This window comes from Prunus mume, linkage group LG5, assembly GCF_029339155.1.
Source record: "Prunus mume cultivar Tortuosa linkage group LG5, ASM2933915v1, whole genome shotgun sequence".
In the NCBI taxonomy this organism is placed as follows: Eukaryota; Viridiplantae; Streptophyta; class Magnoliopsida; order Rosales; family Rosaceae; genus Prunus; species Prunus mume.
In genome coordinates this window covers 21,027,012-21,045,113 of record NC_142702.1, presented here as the reverse complement: position 1 = coordinate 21,045,113, position 18,102 = coordinate 21,027,012, and the positions used below count along the sequence as shown (strand labels likewise).

The 18,102-nt window shown below is 38.7% G+C and overlaps 1 protein-coding gene, 1 long non-coding RNA gene and 1 pseudogene across 3 annotated transcripts; 2 read left to right on the top strand and 1 right to left on the bottom strand.

The window, feature by feature from the left end:
- The first annotated feature begins 10,758 nt into the window (after window positions 1–10,758).
- LOC148917301 (F-box/LRR-repeat protein At3g48880-like) lies at window positions 10,759–12,556 on the top strand (annotated as a pseudogene). The gene is made up of 3 exons (XR_016127341.1): window positions 10,759–11,333; window positions 11,426–11,802; window positions 12,035–12,556. The product of XR_016127341.1 is annotated as an F-box/LRR-repeat protein At3g48880-like (transcript).
- Window positions 12,557–13,290: 734 nt separating this feature from the next.
- On the top strand, window positions 13,291–14,724 carry LOC103331981 (F-box protein FBW2-like). The gene is made up of 3 exons (XM_008234670.2): window positions 13,291–13,451; window positions 13,540–13,916; window positions 14,023–14,724. The coding sequence occupies exons 2-3, from the start codon at window positions 13,540–13,542 to the stop codon at window positions 14,579–14,581; spliced, it is 936 nt and encodes a 311-aa protein (XP_008232892.2). The 5' UTR covers window positions 13,291–13,451; the 3' UTR covers window positions 14,582–14,724.
- On the bottom strand, window positions 14,614–17,103 carry LOC148917300 (uncharacterized). Its single transcript, XR_016127497.1, has 2 exons — window positions 16,028–17,103; window positions 14,614–15,832 (listed from the first exon to the last, which is right to left on the bottom strand). It is a non-coding gene; the product is annotated as an uncharacterized LOC148917300 (long non-coding RNA).
- Window positions 17,104–18,102: the final 999 nt, after the last annotated feature.

Below are 18,102 nucleotides of genomic sequence, written 5' to 3'. Positions count from 1 at the left end.
AGTTGGCAGGCTATACTAGATTCTTTTCTATTTTTTTAAAAAGAAATAGTATAGCCGCACATGGGGTGTCCTTCCTTGGGCATAAAGAGGTGGGCCAACAAGGTTACGATTTGAGCTCAAATGATACCCGAAGTGAAGTGGAGCCTAATTTCAAAAATCCCTTTGATACCATCCCTACGCCTTTTCATTGTGGGCTTAAGAAGTGTGTAGACTTAGCTTTTGAAAGGATGAGTTTCAAAAAAGATGCTGATCTAGTGTGGTCTATGGGGAAAGGAGATAAACTCTCAAAGATGCAGGAGACTAGTGAGGGTTCTAGAATGGAATCAGGTAGAAAAATTAGAACTACTCACTCGTTCAAAGCCTCAGGCTATTTAGAAAACAAGAGGCAAAGTCTTCCAAGGCAAGGGTTCTTGATTTTTTTTGAAGTGAGGCTTACTGATGTACGCATGGAGTCAGACTTGCCCTTGAATTGGGTTAGGCATGAAGCAGATGTTCATGGTGGAAACAATGAGCTTTCGTAAACTAAAAACGGTGGTGGTGACTAGCCTCAAATAGCCATATGGAAGACCATGAGTTACATTTCCTGGAATTGTAAGGGGATGAGGTCTAACCAGACAATTCGATCTCTTCAGAAGATCATTAAATAAAAAATTTCCTTTGTTGTGTTTCTTATGGAGACCAAGCAAAAACATAATAGATTGTCCAAGCTTAGGAAAGAGATGGGTTTTCCTTATGATTACTATGTTGATCCGGTGGGCTTGCTGGAGGTTTTGTGCTTTGTGAGTGACTCAATAGTGGTGTTTTGTGATTCCGGAATTGAATTCCATGCAACTTGGATTTGTGGCACCTCTTATAGGGAGGAGAAATATGATTGGTGGGAATTGATTCATCAGGCTATTGGTGCTAATGGTCTACTCTGGTTATGTATTGGGGATCACAATGAGATTCTGTGGGCGTTTAAAAAGAAAGAAGGTAGGGTCTTTAGCCAAAATCAATGAAGGTACTTGCTAGACTTCACCAATAAAATGAGGCTGATTGATTTAGGCTATAAAGGGCCGGATTTTACTTGGAGTGGTAGGAAGGGGAGATGGTTTCGTGGTGCAGGAAAGGCTTGGATAGAGCTTTAATTGATGTGGCTTGGTAGGAAATGTGGCCTAGCATATTGATCACTCACCTCCGTACTATTGGTTTTAATCATTGCCCAATTTTGGTGAAGACTGAGGTAGTGAGTTTTCCTTATAAGAAACCTCTCAAATTTGAGGCCTTTTAGGCTACTGATCCTAAGTGTAAGGAGGTTAGTTGACCAAAGTTAGGGTGGCTTGTAAGGGAGAAACTGCTATACAAATTGGGAATTCATTTGAGGCAATGTAGGCAGGCTCTTAGAGAGTGGAGTAGGTGGAAATTCCTGAATAATCGAAAGAAAGTTGAGGAGTTATTAAATGAACTTAACGCGACTCAACAGAATTAGGAGCCAAATAGTGATCAAATTGAGCAGCTTGGAAAAGAGATTAGTTGCCTGTAGAAGAATGATGAACTGTTTTGGAGGCAACGATCCAAAATAAAATGACTACAAGAATGAGATTCTAACACTACGTTTTTCCACAACAATACTTCTTAGATAAGAAGGAGGAACAGAATCACAAAAATCCTAAACCCCATCGGGGAGTGGGAAACCAATGATACCCAACTCAGAACCTCAATTGAATCCCATTTTCAGCAACTCTTTCAATTTGATGGAAGCCTTTGGGTAATGCCTTAGCTATTGTGAACCTCATTATCTCTGACCAGATGAATGAGCAACTCTGTGAGCCTGTCACGCTTGACAAAATTAAGGCTATTATTGCTTTCCAAATGGGTGCCCTCCTCCCTTGGACATGACAGTTTCTCAAGTATATTTTTTTTATCAAACATTCTGGAGTATTGTGGATGAGGATGTTTATAGAATTGTGCAGAGTTTCTTTGCAGGTAGAGGTCATATAGGGTGGATAAACAAAACGAGATTGCTTTGATTCCTAAAACCCTACATGAAAGGACCCGCCCCGAATTCTCCCTTGGAATCCATGACGAACCCGCTCCCTATCCGACACTAGGCATGTGTTGGCCCAAATTATTAAAATACCCTTTTTGCCCTAATTTCAAAACAACTTTAGGGCTTGACTTCTACTCAAAAAAATCGACAGAGCCTCCCTTGAAACTGGCTCAAAACCCAAAAATCTACATGCGCAGCAAACATAATTATTTCCCAAGTGCTCAGCAAGCACAAGGTATAACTGAACATGACAGACAAATCATAAACTTTCAACTGCACTTAGGTTAGCCTAGGTTGCCTACTACCCTCATTAAGGGATCAAGCCACATGTAGTTCTTTCTACCATAAATCACAATCAAGATAATACATAAATGTTCAAAGTGAAACCAACAATAAAATTTTGAATAATTCTTTACCTTGATTTTATCAAGCTATATAATTAAATATCATGCTATGAAATTATCGATACCTAACTGTTCAATTAGTTTATCATTGTATATCCAAACACTTACATAACCATACCTTTTACCTGAAAGTCATACTTGCAACCATCCACATAGTGCAATCACCCACCAAGGAGTATATGGGAATATCATCAAATCCGAAGGCAACGGGGGAAAGGGAAACTAGCTATCTACCTCTGTAGACAAGTCGGGCAGGTGGCTAAGGATCTTGGCCTAACCTGTGTAGATAATATGAATAGGGTGGCGAAGAATATCATGTTAATTGTACCTCACAATTGGTACTGCACTATTTTCCATATAGATGTACCTCAAACATAATCCATCAATTCCAAGTGCTACACATGTGGAACGGCCAACTCCACATGTGTGTCGTATCCTAGTAGAACTCAGGGACACGTGGCTAACCTGAGAATGCAAATAATCACAATTCCCCTAGCAAGACCCAGGGAGATATACTCAACCTTAATCCGTCAATTCCCCTAGCAAGACTCAGGGAGATATACTCAACTTGAGAACGCAAATAATCTATCACCTAGCAGGACTTAGGGACAAATGGTCAATTGAGAACGCAATCCTAGCACAAGGGAGAAAGCAAATCCTGACACCATACAGTTCGGGTGTCCTTGATACTTGTGTTGCAAGTCATATGTGCTTAAACAAATCCAAAGACAACTGAGGTGTTCGAAGAAAATCCGAAGGCAACTATATGTCCGAAGGCAATCGTATGTCGATGACATTCAAGAAAACTGTATGTCCGAAGACATTCCAAAGGCAACTGTATGTTCTAAGACATCAATATTTCGGAAGGCAACAATATTTTCAATTTCAAACGATTTAACACATATATAAAAATACACATAAACATATCACCAAACATTTAAAATTAACTCAACCCAAATCAATAAAACATAAATATATGTACAATAACCAAGCCACAAACACCTCCTAACCAATTAGTCCCGAACTTGCCAAGAAAGCAAAATGGGACACAAGTTCTGTGAGTCGCACAGTTTGTTTTGACACAAAAAACAAGGAGATCGAAGGATGCTTTGGAGCCAAGCCACATGAAGGACAAAGTAAAGAAAATGAAACTCAAGATGGTGGCTAAAAATACAGCTAAGTACCAAGAGTAAGAGAAGAATGAAGGAGAAGAGAATACAAAAATAGAAATAAAAGTAGATTGTAGGCGCCGCTTAAGGCTTAGGTTAGGGCAATTCTAGCTATTGTAGCTGAATCCCATTGTAATAGCCGCTTAAGGCTTAGGTTAGGGCAATTTGGTGTTGTAGTGGTCTCGCATTGTAAAGAAGGATAACTGATCCAAAGAAGAAAGAAAAAGGAAATGTAAGGGCTTGTATTTAAATGAAATGAAAATTTCTTTTGTTTATCTCGATCTCCTGTTTCGTTTTGTCTTTTGCTCTTCGCTTCCGAAGCCTCGGAGACAATCGAATGCAACTTTGAATCCTAGATTCGATCCTATACATGCATCAACCTCTTCGAAGCCTAACAGTCTCACGCCTCTTACAAAGGTACCCTCTCTGCTTCTCTACCTCGCCGATCCTGGTCTCTCTCTTCATCTTCTTCTAATTTCAAGCTCAGGCCATAGACTTTTGTGCCTTTAAAACACAGGTAGCCAGGAGAGCTATGAGTCTAGCAACATGTTTAAAAAGCTTGAGCTCGAGACGTTGTTTGGCCTCTGGTACCTATTCAACATCTACTTCAATATTTACAACAAGCAGGTAGTGTTTGTTTATTTGATTCTGATTATTATTATTATTTTGCGGAAATGTGCGATTGTTGTGGATTTGTTGATTTTAGTGTAGTTTTTTATGAACGTTAATGTTTTTGGCTATATCCGGGCATTTAAAAAAAATAGTATAATTTATAAACAGTATAGCCGGCTATCTTGGTCGACATGACCTTATAGGCGCAAGTGGGTCTTTTTATTTATTAATAGTATAGCCGATTGGCTATAGTAATTTTTTCCCCAAAATAGTAGCTGTACGCATAAGTTTTTTATTTATTTTAATTTTTTAAAATGTTATAAGCTACTCGAATCAGTGACTAAGCTCCCTACCATCAATTTCTCCATTGAAGTGTTCATGATCATGTGTTGCAGGTTTTGGTGATTGTATCTATGCCTGAGTCAAACATAGTATAGTCGGGCGACTGTACTATTTTTTAAAATAAAAACCAGAGGTATATTGCTCTTGCTTTTCTTGAGTTTGTATCGTGGTTGCCCATTTTTCTTACGTTGATGAATAGAAGGTAGATGCTCAAATTCCTCAATGATGATTTGAATTTGAAAGAATATGAAATTCTGTAGTTTGTATTGATATCAATGAGACTGTAATGTACAAGCTTTATATAGATTGTAAATGCTATTCTAAGTAAATAGGAAATCTATTCTAAGTAAGTCAATCACAATAGCTATGATGGACTCAATCTTAGCTAATTACTGGGATTGTGCTAATTACAATAGTTGACCAATTTATTTCCTTTAACATTCCCCCTCAAGTTGGAGTGTGAATGTCTACACCCAACTTGCCAAGATAGGATTGGAACAAGGGTGCAGGCTGCGGCTTAGTGAAAATATCAGCAACTTGATGTTTTGTTTGCACATGAGCTGTCTGGATTTCTCCATTTTGAATTCTCTCACGAACAATATGGCAATCCAATTCGATGTGCTTGGTCCGTTCATGATAAACTGGGTTGGTTTCAATGTGGAGTGTTGCCTTGTTGTCACAAAGTAAGGTGGCTGGTTGGCGATGCTCCACTTGTAGGTCCTGTAAGAGGTATCACAACCAAGTAAGTTCACAAGTGGTGGCTGCCATGGAGAGGTACTCAGCTTCTGCAGACGACCTTGAGACAATAACCTGCTTCTTGCTTTTCCATGATATGAGTGACCTGCCAAGAAAGATACAGTATCCAATAACTGAGTTCCTTGTAAAAGGACATCGTGCCCAGTCTGCATCACAATATGCAATCAAGTATAGTGGCCCATTCGAAGAGAATAATAACCCTTGGCCAGGAGCTCCTTTGGGGTAGTGAAGAAGTCGACGTGTTGTGTCAAAATAGTGTTTCCGGGGCTCATGCATAAACTAACTGAGTGTATTTACTGCATATGTGATTTCTGGTCTTGTTATTGTCAGATAGATTAATCTTCCAATAAGTCTTCGATAACGAGTAGGGTCTTTAAGAGGGTCACTCCCTGTAGGCATGAGGGCAACATTGGCTTCTATAGGAATTTTTTCATGCTTAGCACCAAGTAAGCCTGCATCTTCCAAGATGTCTAATGTATACTTCCGTTGACAAAAAGAAATGCTATACTTGGACCGTGCAATTTCAACTCCAATAAAGTACTTTAAAGGTCCAAGGTCTTTGATTTGGAAACAGGTGCTGAGAAAATGTTTAAGGTCTCGTATGACATCATCATCATTTCCAGTGATTATCATATCATCAACATATAACAATATAACAGTGAAAGATTTACCATGTGTTTGTGTAAACATAGAATAATCTGCTTTGGATTGAAAGAAACCAATATTCTATATAGCAGATGAAAACTTACGAAACCAGCTTTGAGACGCCTGTTTAAGACCATATAAGGATTTGTGAAGATGACACACAATGTGCTCCCCCTGTCGTCGATACCCCGGCGGTGGAAGCATGTAGACTTCTTCATGAAGGTTGCCATGAAGAAAAGCATTGTGCACGTCCATATGATGAAGTGGCCCATTGCGGACAGATGTAATAGTTAGAAGACAGCGGATGGTGATAAGGTTAGCAACATAAGCAAATGTCTCAGTATAATCGATGTCTTCACGTTGGGTGAATCCTTTGGCGACCAACGAGCTTTATATCTCTCAATGGAACCATCAGAATTGTGTTTAATATTGAAAACCCATTTGCATCCAATCGGACGATGACCAGCTAGCAATGGAACTAAGGACCAAGTGTTGTTCTCCTCTAGAGCTTTAATTTCAGAATTCATGGCCTCAACCCACTGTGGGTTATGTCGTGCCTCCTCATAGGTGTTGGGTTCAACTAATTGAGAGATATTGTTGAAAAAAATTCTATGATGCTCAGAAAAATTGGACTGAGATACGTACCGAGTGATGGGGTAGCGAGTGCCAGACGTGATTGGGGAAGGAGTGCCAGGAGCAAGCAGGGCAGCATGGTAAGCTTGGTAATCTTTGAAGTAGGAAGGAGGTTTGGTAGGGCGGGTGGATTTGCGAATAGGTGGGGGGTGGGTGTCGATGGAAGGTGAGGAGGGAATAATGGGAAGATGTGGTGCGATGGGTGGAGACGACGCTGGAGGTCAAGGGATGAAGGAGGGCGTCAGCTAATGCCATAGGAGAGGGATGTGGGGAGGGAGTTGGAGAATCAGAGATGGTGAGGTCTGGGGTTACCTGGGTCTGTGGATCATGGGCTGAATGAGGATTGTGGGCCAGATGGGGTTCTAGTAGAGATAATGGGTCATGGGATGGAGTGGGTACAATAGTGTCATCTTGATTTTCGGACGAGGATGTAGAAAATGGGAATATATTCACATCTCGAGAGGAAAGAAATTTTTGTGTACTAAGATCATAAAGACGATAACCTTTTTGACCAAGTGGATAACCAAAGAAGACAAATCGACGAGCCTGTGCATCAAACTTGTGTTTAGGAAGAAGATTAACCGTAAATTAGAATAATCGGGAGATTTGTTGTGCAAGAGTTCATATAGGGATTTGTGTTTGAGTAAGGGTGTGGGGAGGCGATTTATGAGATAGCATGCAGTTTGTAAACTTTCCCCCCAAAAACGTAAGGGAATGTTGGCCTGGAAACGTAGTGCCCTACCCACATTTAAAAGATGTCGATGTTTTCGCTCAACTATGCCATTTTGTTGAGGTGCATATGGATATGAGTGTTGGAAAATGGTACCTTTGTCTCTAAAAAAGGATTGGAGAGACAGAAATTCACTCCCATTATCGGAACCCAAGGTTTTGACAGGAAGATTGAATTGGGTTTGGACCCAAGAGAAAAATGATTTTATCACCCCTTGTGCAATAAAGCACACTGCTTGCAATATCGGGATGTAGTGATTGCAGAATCCATGATAACACCATGTCGTTGCATCTTTGCCAAATAGCATATTTGTCATCGGTGCTTGTTGGGGATTTAATGGTTCCATCAATGAATCCTAGTTTGTTTTTAGCACTCAAGGCAATTCACATCGAACGGCTCCATTGACCGTAATTATGGCCTTCGAGAGGCTTGGAAACGAGAACAAGGTCGAGTGAGTCTGAAAGGTGTAGGGTGAGTGGATCAGATAAGTTGATTTCAGATTCGGATGATTTTTTGTCACCTATGTTGGTGATCTGTGTTGGTTGGTTGTTTGTAGTGGCGGAAGAAGTTTGGGCAGAGTCACCAATATTAGTGCTCTGATACCATGAAAGAATATGGAATTATGTAGTTTGTATTGATATCAATGAGACTGTAATGTACAAGCTTTATACAGATGACGATTCATATGTTGCAAATGACAAATATAATGGATACAATTACGATGATGAATGCAATTACGATGAGGAATGCTATTTTGAAGAATTGACTTAAATAATCAACTTTTTTTTTCTTGATTTAGATTATTTTTTCATGAACCAGTTGTATCATGTTACGATCTAAAGGTTAAGCAATTGAATCTTCTGGTTTTTAACAACTTTTTCGAATTGGAAACAGTCTGAGGAGAGATGCTATTGAGCATTGTTTGCATGTGAAACTCTTTGAACTATAAACATGAGCAAAATTTGTACATTGGAACACTGAATTGTTGGTTTAAAGTTGTTCACAAGTTTATTGAGTATAGGGAGAAGCACAGTTTGACAACAATGTTTCCCCTGTTTTCTTCTTCCTAAATTCAACACTGACAACACCAAAAGGCTTCTCAATATTCTATACAAGTCTGAGGAAAATTTCAATTGATCATTGATTTGCATTTCAAACTGTGAATTTATATAATTCAGTTAAAAGAAATTTTATTCAATGTTGAAAAATCGATTCTATGATGACGTTAGTAGGGCTTAGTTTCCACATCATCAAACTGCTCGGCAATTCATCATCCTTGACAATTTGACATTTTGTCGTCCAAAATATCCAATAAGGCCTAGTTTCTTTATTGCCGATTCAAAGACATTTGAATATTTTTAAATTATAGCCGAACGGCTATACTGTTAAATATATTCCAGACGAACACGAAGCTTGCACTTGCAGAGTACGGAACTTGCACACGCAGTCAAGCCATTTCAGTTCTCCATCAACTCAAGCTTCGATTTGTTTTCTTTGGTTTCGGCTGCTTCGTCCTCCGGGTTTGGCAACGAAAAAGACCCAACCCGCCTAGGCGCCCGCCTAGCTACCGCCTAGCCGCCTAGCGCCCGCCTAGCTACCGCCTAGCATCCTCGCGCCCGACTAGCGACCGCCTGGCGGCCTCGCGCCTTCCTAGCGACAGCCTATCCGCCTCGAGCCTGCCTAGCGAACCTAGCCACCCGCCTATGCCGATTTTTCGAACACTGCGATTGACTGAAAGTCTGAAACAACAATGGCCTCTTTCAGCGTCCTTTGGCTTCTTTTGCAGTCTATGCTTTCTCAGCTGCTTCTGGTTTCATGTGTCCATGGTTCAAAATGCTACTATCGATCCATCTGAAGTCACTAGCCATCTTTCAGGTATAGCATAAATACGTTATGTGATGTGTACGCAATGATTGAATTGAGAATGCAGTGACGGCGTTGATCTCAATATTCAAGCAATGGGACATGCACGCCCTGCCTCTCTCTCTCTCCCCTCCCTCCCCCTCCCCCCTTCCATTTACTGGGCATCATTTATGTTTGTGTATGATAATGAAGGCAAATCAGTGATATATATTATGTGAGCTCGTCTCTTAACTGATTTGTAAGTTAACACCTCATTCATTCACGCACTGTGATCAAACTTCGTTTTCCTTTTCAATTGAAAATCTTACTCCATTTACTTGTCCACTAATTTTTTTTGGTGGTGTAACAGAGTTCTACGGAATACATTAATCAATGGTAGCATCCCCACTGATTTTGGAGAATATCAACGTTTACAGATACTGTACGTTCCAGCAGATATATAAGCTTGAATCCCAAAGATACCAATTAATTTTCTTATCATTCTAATTGTTCCTCTAACTTATCACTCATGTTGCAGGGATCTGGGTTTCAACAATTTAACAGGCGAACTCCCAAGTTCTTTGTTCAACATGAGTTCTCTTACATATTTGTAATAAGGCCTGCCTTCATTATTCCCCTTTCTGTACTTATGCCATTGAATTTCCGTTCAGAAACTTAGTCGTTCATCTCACCTTTTTCTTGTTTCTTTGTTTCTTTGTTTCTTCTTTTTTTTTTTTTTCTTTTTTTCTGGGTGCCTCCTACAATTGATATGGCCAGATTTCTTGGAAGCAATAGTCTGTCTGGACCTCTTCCAATCCAAAAGAGCAATTCAGACTAATGTCAAAAAAGTATGCTATATGTACTGGCAATGAAACCAGTACTCTATGTTTGTGTGCACGCATTCTGGCAGCCTTTTTCTTACTTAAATTCCTTTGAACTTTCATGCATTTTTGTGCCTTCTCATTCTGTATTGTTATGTGCAGAGATTTGTCTTGCAACTATTTCTCAGGAAGCTTTCCCCTATGGGTAACCACAATATCGCAAATGTATGTCTCCTTTCTATCTTTCACCTTCATTTTTATGGTCCAAATCACCTTCATTGTGCATATATAATACCACATGAATGAAATTCAATAAATTAGAAGGGATGGATTTGAAGTACTGATATGTTGAGATCTTGAACACAAAATTCTCATCTTCATATGTGGATTGATTAATGATTTTATGCAAGAATTTAGTGGTCAACAACTTCACATTTGACAGTTCAAACATAATGTGAGTTGAATCGAAATACCCTTTTTTTGGACCGATAGTTCAAACATAAAGTGATTGCTATTACACTTTTTCAGTTTAATGGATTCTTCCACTACAGTTTAATTATTATAAATAATAATTGTTCTCTGTGTTTACAGTCTTCCTGGATTGAATTGCCTCCAGAGGAATTTTCCATGCAATCAAAATACCCCACGATGTAATCTTCTTCTATATTTCACTAGCATTTATTTCTTTAATGCAAGATCATGTTACAGCAATAGGCATTGCTTATCTCATTATGTATACATATTGTAGGAATGTCTTGATAAATCTAGTAATTAAGCATATCTTGTGCTATTACATCAGTTTGAATTTTTTGTCACTAATCATAGCTTCTGCTATTACATTGAATTGTACAGATACAAACTTCTCAATTAAATATTGCAATAATGCATTATTAGTACTTCAACCTTTCTTCCTCTTTCTTCTCCCTCTCTTTCTTCGCTGAAACCGACCTGCATCAAACCATTTGCTTGGTCATGAACCGACTGTGTGGTCGGTAGATGAGAATGGCGGGTCGATGTTGGTCCCATAATTTCCTTCATCGACTTGATCGGTTTCAGTTTGGTAGGCAGTTCTAAGCACTTGGTCAGGTTAATCAAACTGTGCGTAGCCCTAATCAGCCTCCGAAACCAATGCACTGCATTGAAATGTGGAAAGTCCTTTTGAATCTACAGAGCATGCACTGCATTGGAATGGGAAAAGTCCTTTTGAACATCCAGAGCATGCACTGCATTGGAATGCGGAAAGTCCTTATTGAATGAACAATTTTCCAACACCCCATCAATTATTTCTCTTGTTGGTTCTTATTATGAATGATTACCATATGCATTCAGCCCTGCATTCTTCAACTTAAGGTGATTGTTTTCCCAGGTTTCTGTTTATTATTTAGTAATCTTTTTGTCTTAGTGCTCGATCTTTCTTTTAATTCCTTGTCATACTCTTGCAGATGGACAACCGAAGATGGCAGGACTTAGAAATGGCCTGCTTGGTGAAAGTGTTTGAGAAAGTTGGAATGGAGTCAGTGCTTTTGGATGTCCCTTTTGTGTGCAAGTCATGGTACAAAGCGACCCTTAATCCTTCATGCTGGCAATGTCTCATATTTCCAGACAACGAACTTACTGAGATTTGGCCTTGGGATGATTTTGAATGTCCTGATTTTCAAAATCTTATGGACAGATTTGCGAGTGAGTTTCAAATTGATGGGGATCGTTTCTCTGTCACCACTTTTTTAAAGTTTGTGATCAATCGGAGCAGCGGAACTGCTGTTCTGCTTAAGCTTCCCAAATGCTGCACAGTAGAGACCTTTGTATTTGCTGCAAATGTGTAAGTTTCCTTTTAACTTGTTCTCATTTTCACTTGTTTAACCGAACTTAATTTTCGAAACTCATAAGTCTATATATTTATATTTAAATTACTTTAAATTAATCTAACGACGGATAAGATTATATGAACTTGGATGCAAGGGTGGGTTGCTCACTGCTCTGTCTAACTGCCCAAGCCAAGTATATTTTAATTTTTCCTGTAAAAGTAGCATTTTATTGTGTAATGTGTGCAGGTGTCCTGGCCTTGTGACTTTGGGTTTACCCCTAAGATTATTGGAGAGTGAACACATGAACCCAGAGCTGATTGGCAAGTGGAAAAATTTGGAGGTGGTGTCATTGGGTTCAAGCTTAAATTTGGTGATAATACTTGCCCTTATAAAAACACACTGCAAGAATTTTTACGGTTTAGATTTGTCCATGACCTTAATTCGTGAACGTGAGGCATTGGCAATTGTCAAGTTGGTGACTAATATCAAGTACTTAAAACTTGCAAGGTGCAATCGTTAGTCGGGATAGCCTTGTCACATTGCTGCGCGGCTGCAAAGATCTTGTGATGTTGGACGTTAGGGATTGTATTGGTTTTGATGAGAACGATGATGAAATATTAAAGTTTGCATCTCATATGAGTAAAGGTTCTGTTTTTCCGGAATTTCTTTGTAGGTGGTTTTCTACGGATGATTTGGTTTGTGAAATAGGTTCAATGCCCTTCGATGTTGGCATGTTCAATGAATTTGAAGATGATGAGGAATGAAGACCTATTTGATTGTTATTTTCATGAGGGCTTGTAATTGTTCCTATATTTTATTTAAATTATTTCCTTTCTTTTAGTTATTTTGTTCAATTGATATTGTGGAAAGTGTAATGTTGAAATAATTATAGATTTTAATTACTTGGAACTACAAATTCTTGTTCGTTAAATTTTCTCCACTGAAAAATAATTAATTTTGTTGTGAAGTCTAATAGAAAGTAGATATGGCTCAAACACCACAAAAATGCATAACAATTTAGGGGCATTATTCTTTTAGTCCTCTAGAAGTTTGATCTGTTTGGTGATAGGACAATTATGCGCGCTTGCTTTGGTAATTCCTTCTTAGCTTTAACTCAGCAGATGGTGTCAAGGAGTCCCTTGCTTATGAAAAAAAAAGGTCCTACTTGCTTTTCCAGAAGGAAATACTATATTATGTTGCTTCTATTATTGCTGGACTAGTTTCCTAATTTTTTTTTTAATTGGCTCAAATCTGAATTCGATTAAAGCCCAAAAAGAGAAGTAAGGAGAAGCTTAAATAAGGATGATTTCTTTACCAAAAAAATAAGGATAATTTCTTTGGTTATAGGACAATTATGGTCTGCCTTGCTGTGGTAACTCCTTAGCTTTAGCTTAGCAGATGGTGCCAAAGAGTCTCTTGCTTTTTCCTTTTTCTTTTTTAAAGGACCCTACTTGCCTTTCTAAAAGGAAATACTAGAATTGCTTCCTCGTGAAGCAGTTGCCTCTATATTATTGCTGGACTGTAACTAGTTTCCTACTGTTTGTTGTTTGTTGGAATGCAGAAAGTGCTTGTTGAATGAACAATTATCCAACACTCCATCAATTAATTCTCTTGTTTGTTCTTATTATATAGGAAAAGGATTACCATATGATTGTTTTCCCAGGTTTCTTTGTATTCTTTTGAAATTTATGGTTTTTTTTTCTGTTAAATTTACTGTATACATATGTAGTTATATTAAATCGTTGTTGCAGATGGACGAACGAAGATGGGAGGACTTACAAATGGACTGCTTGGTCAAAGTGTTGGTGGAAGTTGGAATGGAGTCACTGCTTTTGGATGTCCCTTTTGTGTGCAAGTCATGGTACAAGGCAACCCTCAACCCTTCATGCTGGCAATCTCTCATTTCCCCGGACAACGAATGTATTGAAGTCTGGCCTTGGGATGTGTCTGAATGTCCGAATTTTCAAAATCTTATGGACAGATTTGCGAGTGAGTATCAAATTGATGGGGATCGTTGCTCTGTCACTGCTTTTCTAAAGTTTGTGATCAATCGGAGCAGTGGAAATGCTACTGTGCTCAAGCTTCCCAAATGCTGCACAGTAGAAGCCTTCGAATTTGCTGCAAATGTGTAAGTTTTCTCATTTAAGTTAATTTTCAAAATTCCAAACCTAGTGTAGTTTAATTTTCCTTGTAAATGTAAATGTAGCATTTTTGCTGTTGTGGAATGTGTGCAGGTGTCCTGGCCTTGTGACTTTGAGTTTACCAGGAAATGTATTAGACAACAAACACACGAACCTAGAGCTGATTGGCAAGTGGAAAAATTTGGAGGTGTTATCATTGGGTTCATGCTTAAATTTAGCGAAAATACTTGCAATTATACAAACACATTGCAAGAATTTTTATGGTTTAGATTTGTCCAAAGGCTTTGTTGATGAACGTGAGGCATTGTCAATTGTGAAGTTGGTGCCTAATATCAAGTACTTAAATTTGAAGGGTGCAAAAGTAAGTCGGGATAGTCTTGTCACATTGCTGTGCGGATGCAAAGATCTAGTGATGTTGGACGCCAGAGATTGTTCTGGTTTTGATAAGAACGACGATGAATTATCAAAGCTTGCGTCTCATATTAGTAAATTTATGTGCGAGGGTTCTGAATTTCCTGAATTTCTTCGTGGTATGGACAATTTTGTTCTTCCTGTTGATGGATTCTCATTTCAACAGAATGTGGAGGAGAATTGGGATGAAATGCTCAACGATTTGAGCAATGCATTCAATGATTTGAGCAACGAGGAATGAAGAACTATTTGATTGTACTAAGTAATATCTCATCTTTTTTGTATTTACAACGCTAATGAGCAATTGTGTGTGTTGAGTGTGGTGTGGTGTTCATCTTGTGTTTTTGGACATTGTTACTCTAATGAGAGCTTGTTATAAGTTCCTATCTTGATTTCATTATAAGATGTTTGCTTAATTGGGAAAATGGCCGTTCTAAATTCCTTCTCTACATTTTCTGTAATATTACATGTGCTCGTGATTGTCTTCAGCCTTGCCTCTGCCTCTATATCTATCCTAACTTTCCCTGCCCACCAAAGGTTTTCCTAGCTAAATTTCTTTGAGGTTCAAGAATGTTGGCTGCACCAGCTTAACAACAGGCACAACCAGTAGATATCCTAAGATATCCTACGAGTCTACTACAGTTGAGTCCTCTATACCGCAGCAACTTCAATTTCAACTTGTCCCCTGAAGAGACTCCACTGCAACAAAAAAAGTGTGGCAGCTTAACACGTCCGCAAGCCCTTCAACCAGTCACTATTAAGGCATCAAAATGAAGTTTCTATTGCTATATATTCAGGCATCTATAAAATAAGTATCACAAAAAGTGATGAAAAACATGGAAACATGAAACATCTAAGAAAGATGATGAGCCAGAAATATATTAAACATTCATTCAGACAGGGGACATTTACCTTCAAGAATGACATTCACAGTGGCCAAATCAGAAAGTTGAACTATAATTTCTACTGGCACAACAAAAGCACTCTATACTAACTGTAGTTTTAAAAAAAAAAAAATTATTATTAGTAATAGAGACGGGAGATTCGATCTTCGGCCTCTTCTAACATTGTGAAGAGATGGAAGAGCTAGTTGTTAAGATTGTTCTGTGTTTTATGTTCTCATGTTTAGCGATTGAGCATCGCTTTTGTCTTGTTGCCTCCGACAACGAAGGAGTTCTTATTATAAAGGATTACCATATGCTTGTTTTCCCAGGTTTATCCTCTTTCTATTATTTTGAAATTTATGGGTTTTTTTTATTAAAAAAAAATTTGGTTTAATTGATATATTGTATACAGATGTAGTTGTATTTCTTCATGTCATTAATTCTTTCTTGCGGATGTACGAACGAAGATGGAAGGACTTAGAAGTGGACTGCTTGGTCAAAGTGTTGGATAAAGTTGGAATGGAATCGCTGCTTTTGGAGCCCCCTAGCAATTCCATTAATAATGTCAAAGCTCTTGGGCCAATCTAGCATCAAGCTTTTTCTTCGATCTGCAAAATAGCGTAGTTCACCAACGTTCAAATGTCCATCTGCTAACATAATCAAGTTTTGATCATACGCAAACAAACAACAAGACATGTTATTATTCTCTTAGCCAAATCCTAATTGAAAAGGAAAAAACTCTTCAAAAAGAACCAAAAAGGATGTGTCAACGTTAATACAACAGTTTTACTCTAAAAGCTTACATTTTTAGGGAATTGTTGGAGCATGAAATTTCGGGTCCTTCAACAAGTAATCTCGTAATCATGTTGAGATATTATACCTAGATATTTATGTTTGGATATTTATGCAAATAGATATTATGCAAACAGATATTTTGTTGAGATGAAGATATCTGGTAATGGGTGATCTCATTCGAGAGGAGAATGGAGTGTGAGGAGGTGGCGACTCTGGTTTCTAGAGAAACAGAGCATTGTAGAGAGCTGCCTTCTTTTCTTGTTTCATGTTTGTTTCCAAGGATGGGAGATCAGAATGGGTAAGACTTCGATGGTGGAGTGGATGTCAAAGTGGTTGAGAGTTGCATAACGTTCTTTTTTCTTCATGGTAGGGATGAGGAACCTGGTGGTGTCATGAATGTCTGCGAAGGCCTCGGTGGTGAACCCAACGAGAGTTCGGAGCACGGTCAGGTTGGAGTTGAAGACCTTGACCCACTCCAAGCCTTGAGGTTGGGACTTGAGCTGTCGGTGAGTCTGCCTTGGTCCACAGAAGTCAGCGTGAGATGATAAGAGGGAGAGAATGAGGCAAGGAGACACATGGGTGTCTTGGGCAGATTTTGAAGTGTGGAGAACGTGACCTTTTCTGCTTGTCTTGGTTGGCTAAGAGTGCTGGGACCATGAGGATGGTTGCTTTTGGTGAGGATGAGCTTCCAGGTGTTAAGAAAAATGAGAACAGCATGTCTTTCGTGCCGGTTCCCACAGACGGCGCCAAATGTTGAACCATAATCTTGGAATAGCCGTAATATCGCAATCATACAAGTAAAACGAAGAGATTGAGTGGTTCACTCATGAATCCGGGCTACATCCATTAGTTGTATTTGTATATATGTGTAGAGAGTTGTATTACATTGAGATAGGCTTGAGAGCCTTTACCAAATGGGAGAAGAGAGATCTGGAGGAAAAAAGAGAGAGTTGCCGAGAGCACTCTCTTCTCTTGGCTCCTTGTCTTTTTTAGGGTCCCCCTTCAGCAAGAGGAGAGAGTCCCTTTTGTAGGAGAACAACAACTGACTTCTCTCCTTGGGCCTGCCAACATGGCAGCCCATTAGAGGCCCGCCCAAGTGAGGTAAAACCGTATGTCAACACTTATGATTCAATTAAGGGCAGTAATCAAATTCAAGTCCAAAGAAAATGAAGACTTCCACATAAGTGGAGGGCGAAGTTCACTTCGCACAAGACTTCGAGCGTAAAACGAAAACTTAAGTACTAACTAGCACTTGTCTAATGGTATTTTTCTAATATTGAACGATGTTTCAAATTCGATTCTTTTCATCGATATTAATTCTTAAAATTTAAAAAAAAAAAAAAAAAAACCGAAGGCTTAAACCACTAAGTTTTGGGTCCCTATGAAATAACGCTCGCCTACTATTCAATGAAAGTACACAAAGACATCAAAACTTTGGGGGTGTCAAAGCCGGTTATATTAGAATAAGCTCAACCAATCTTAACTCATAAGTAATTTTGAAAACTCGAGTTTACCAAGTTACTTGGATCAAGTTCAACACACTAGCTTAACACACAAGTTCAATTTGCGAGCGAACTTGTAGGTTTAACAAATAAATTATTTTGAGGGCATAGTTGGATTGAGCATAGGTTTGCTCGAAACTACCAACCCAAGCTTGACCTCAATTTTAATAAGTCAATTGGCATTTTCTCTATTGGAATTCTACACATTTTCTTTCTTTTTATTATCTTTTGTAGGAACGATATTACAGAGTGGAGATCCGAACACATGAATACATGTATATTTTTAACCACTTAAACTATAAAGCCCTTACAACTCTACTTTGTTACCTTAACTCGTCCATATTCGCTATTTCCTAGCTAGGTTTAAGCTACGGAAAGACTATAATGAGGGTTTAAAGTGATGAGGTTATTTGAGGAGATCAAATCTCACAATCAACAAATGTAAAGAAATCATGGGACTTAAATATTTTAAATGTTTTGACGGTCGGATCGGTCTCCTCAAATAATCTCCTCACTTTAACTCATCATTGTAGAAGCTCCCGTTTAAGCTAAGCCTGCATAATGGGCTTCCAAAGTGAGAT

Bases quoted from the DNA above. Each gene is read 5' to 3' on its own strand.
- LOC103331981 (XM_008234670.2), top strand. From the start codon at position 13,540: ATGGACGAACGAAGATGGGAGGACTTACAAATGGACTGCTTGGTCAAA. The intron at 13,917-14,022 runs GTAAGTTTTCTC...GAATGTGTGCAG, and splicing joins TTCGAATTTGCTGCAAATGT to GTGTCCTGGCCTTGTGACTT.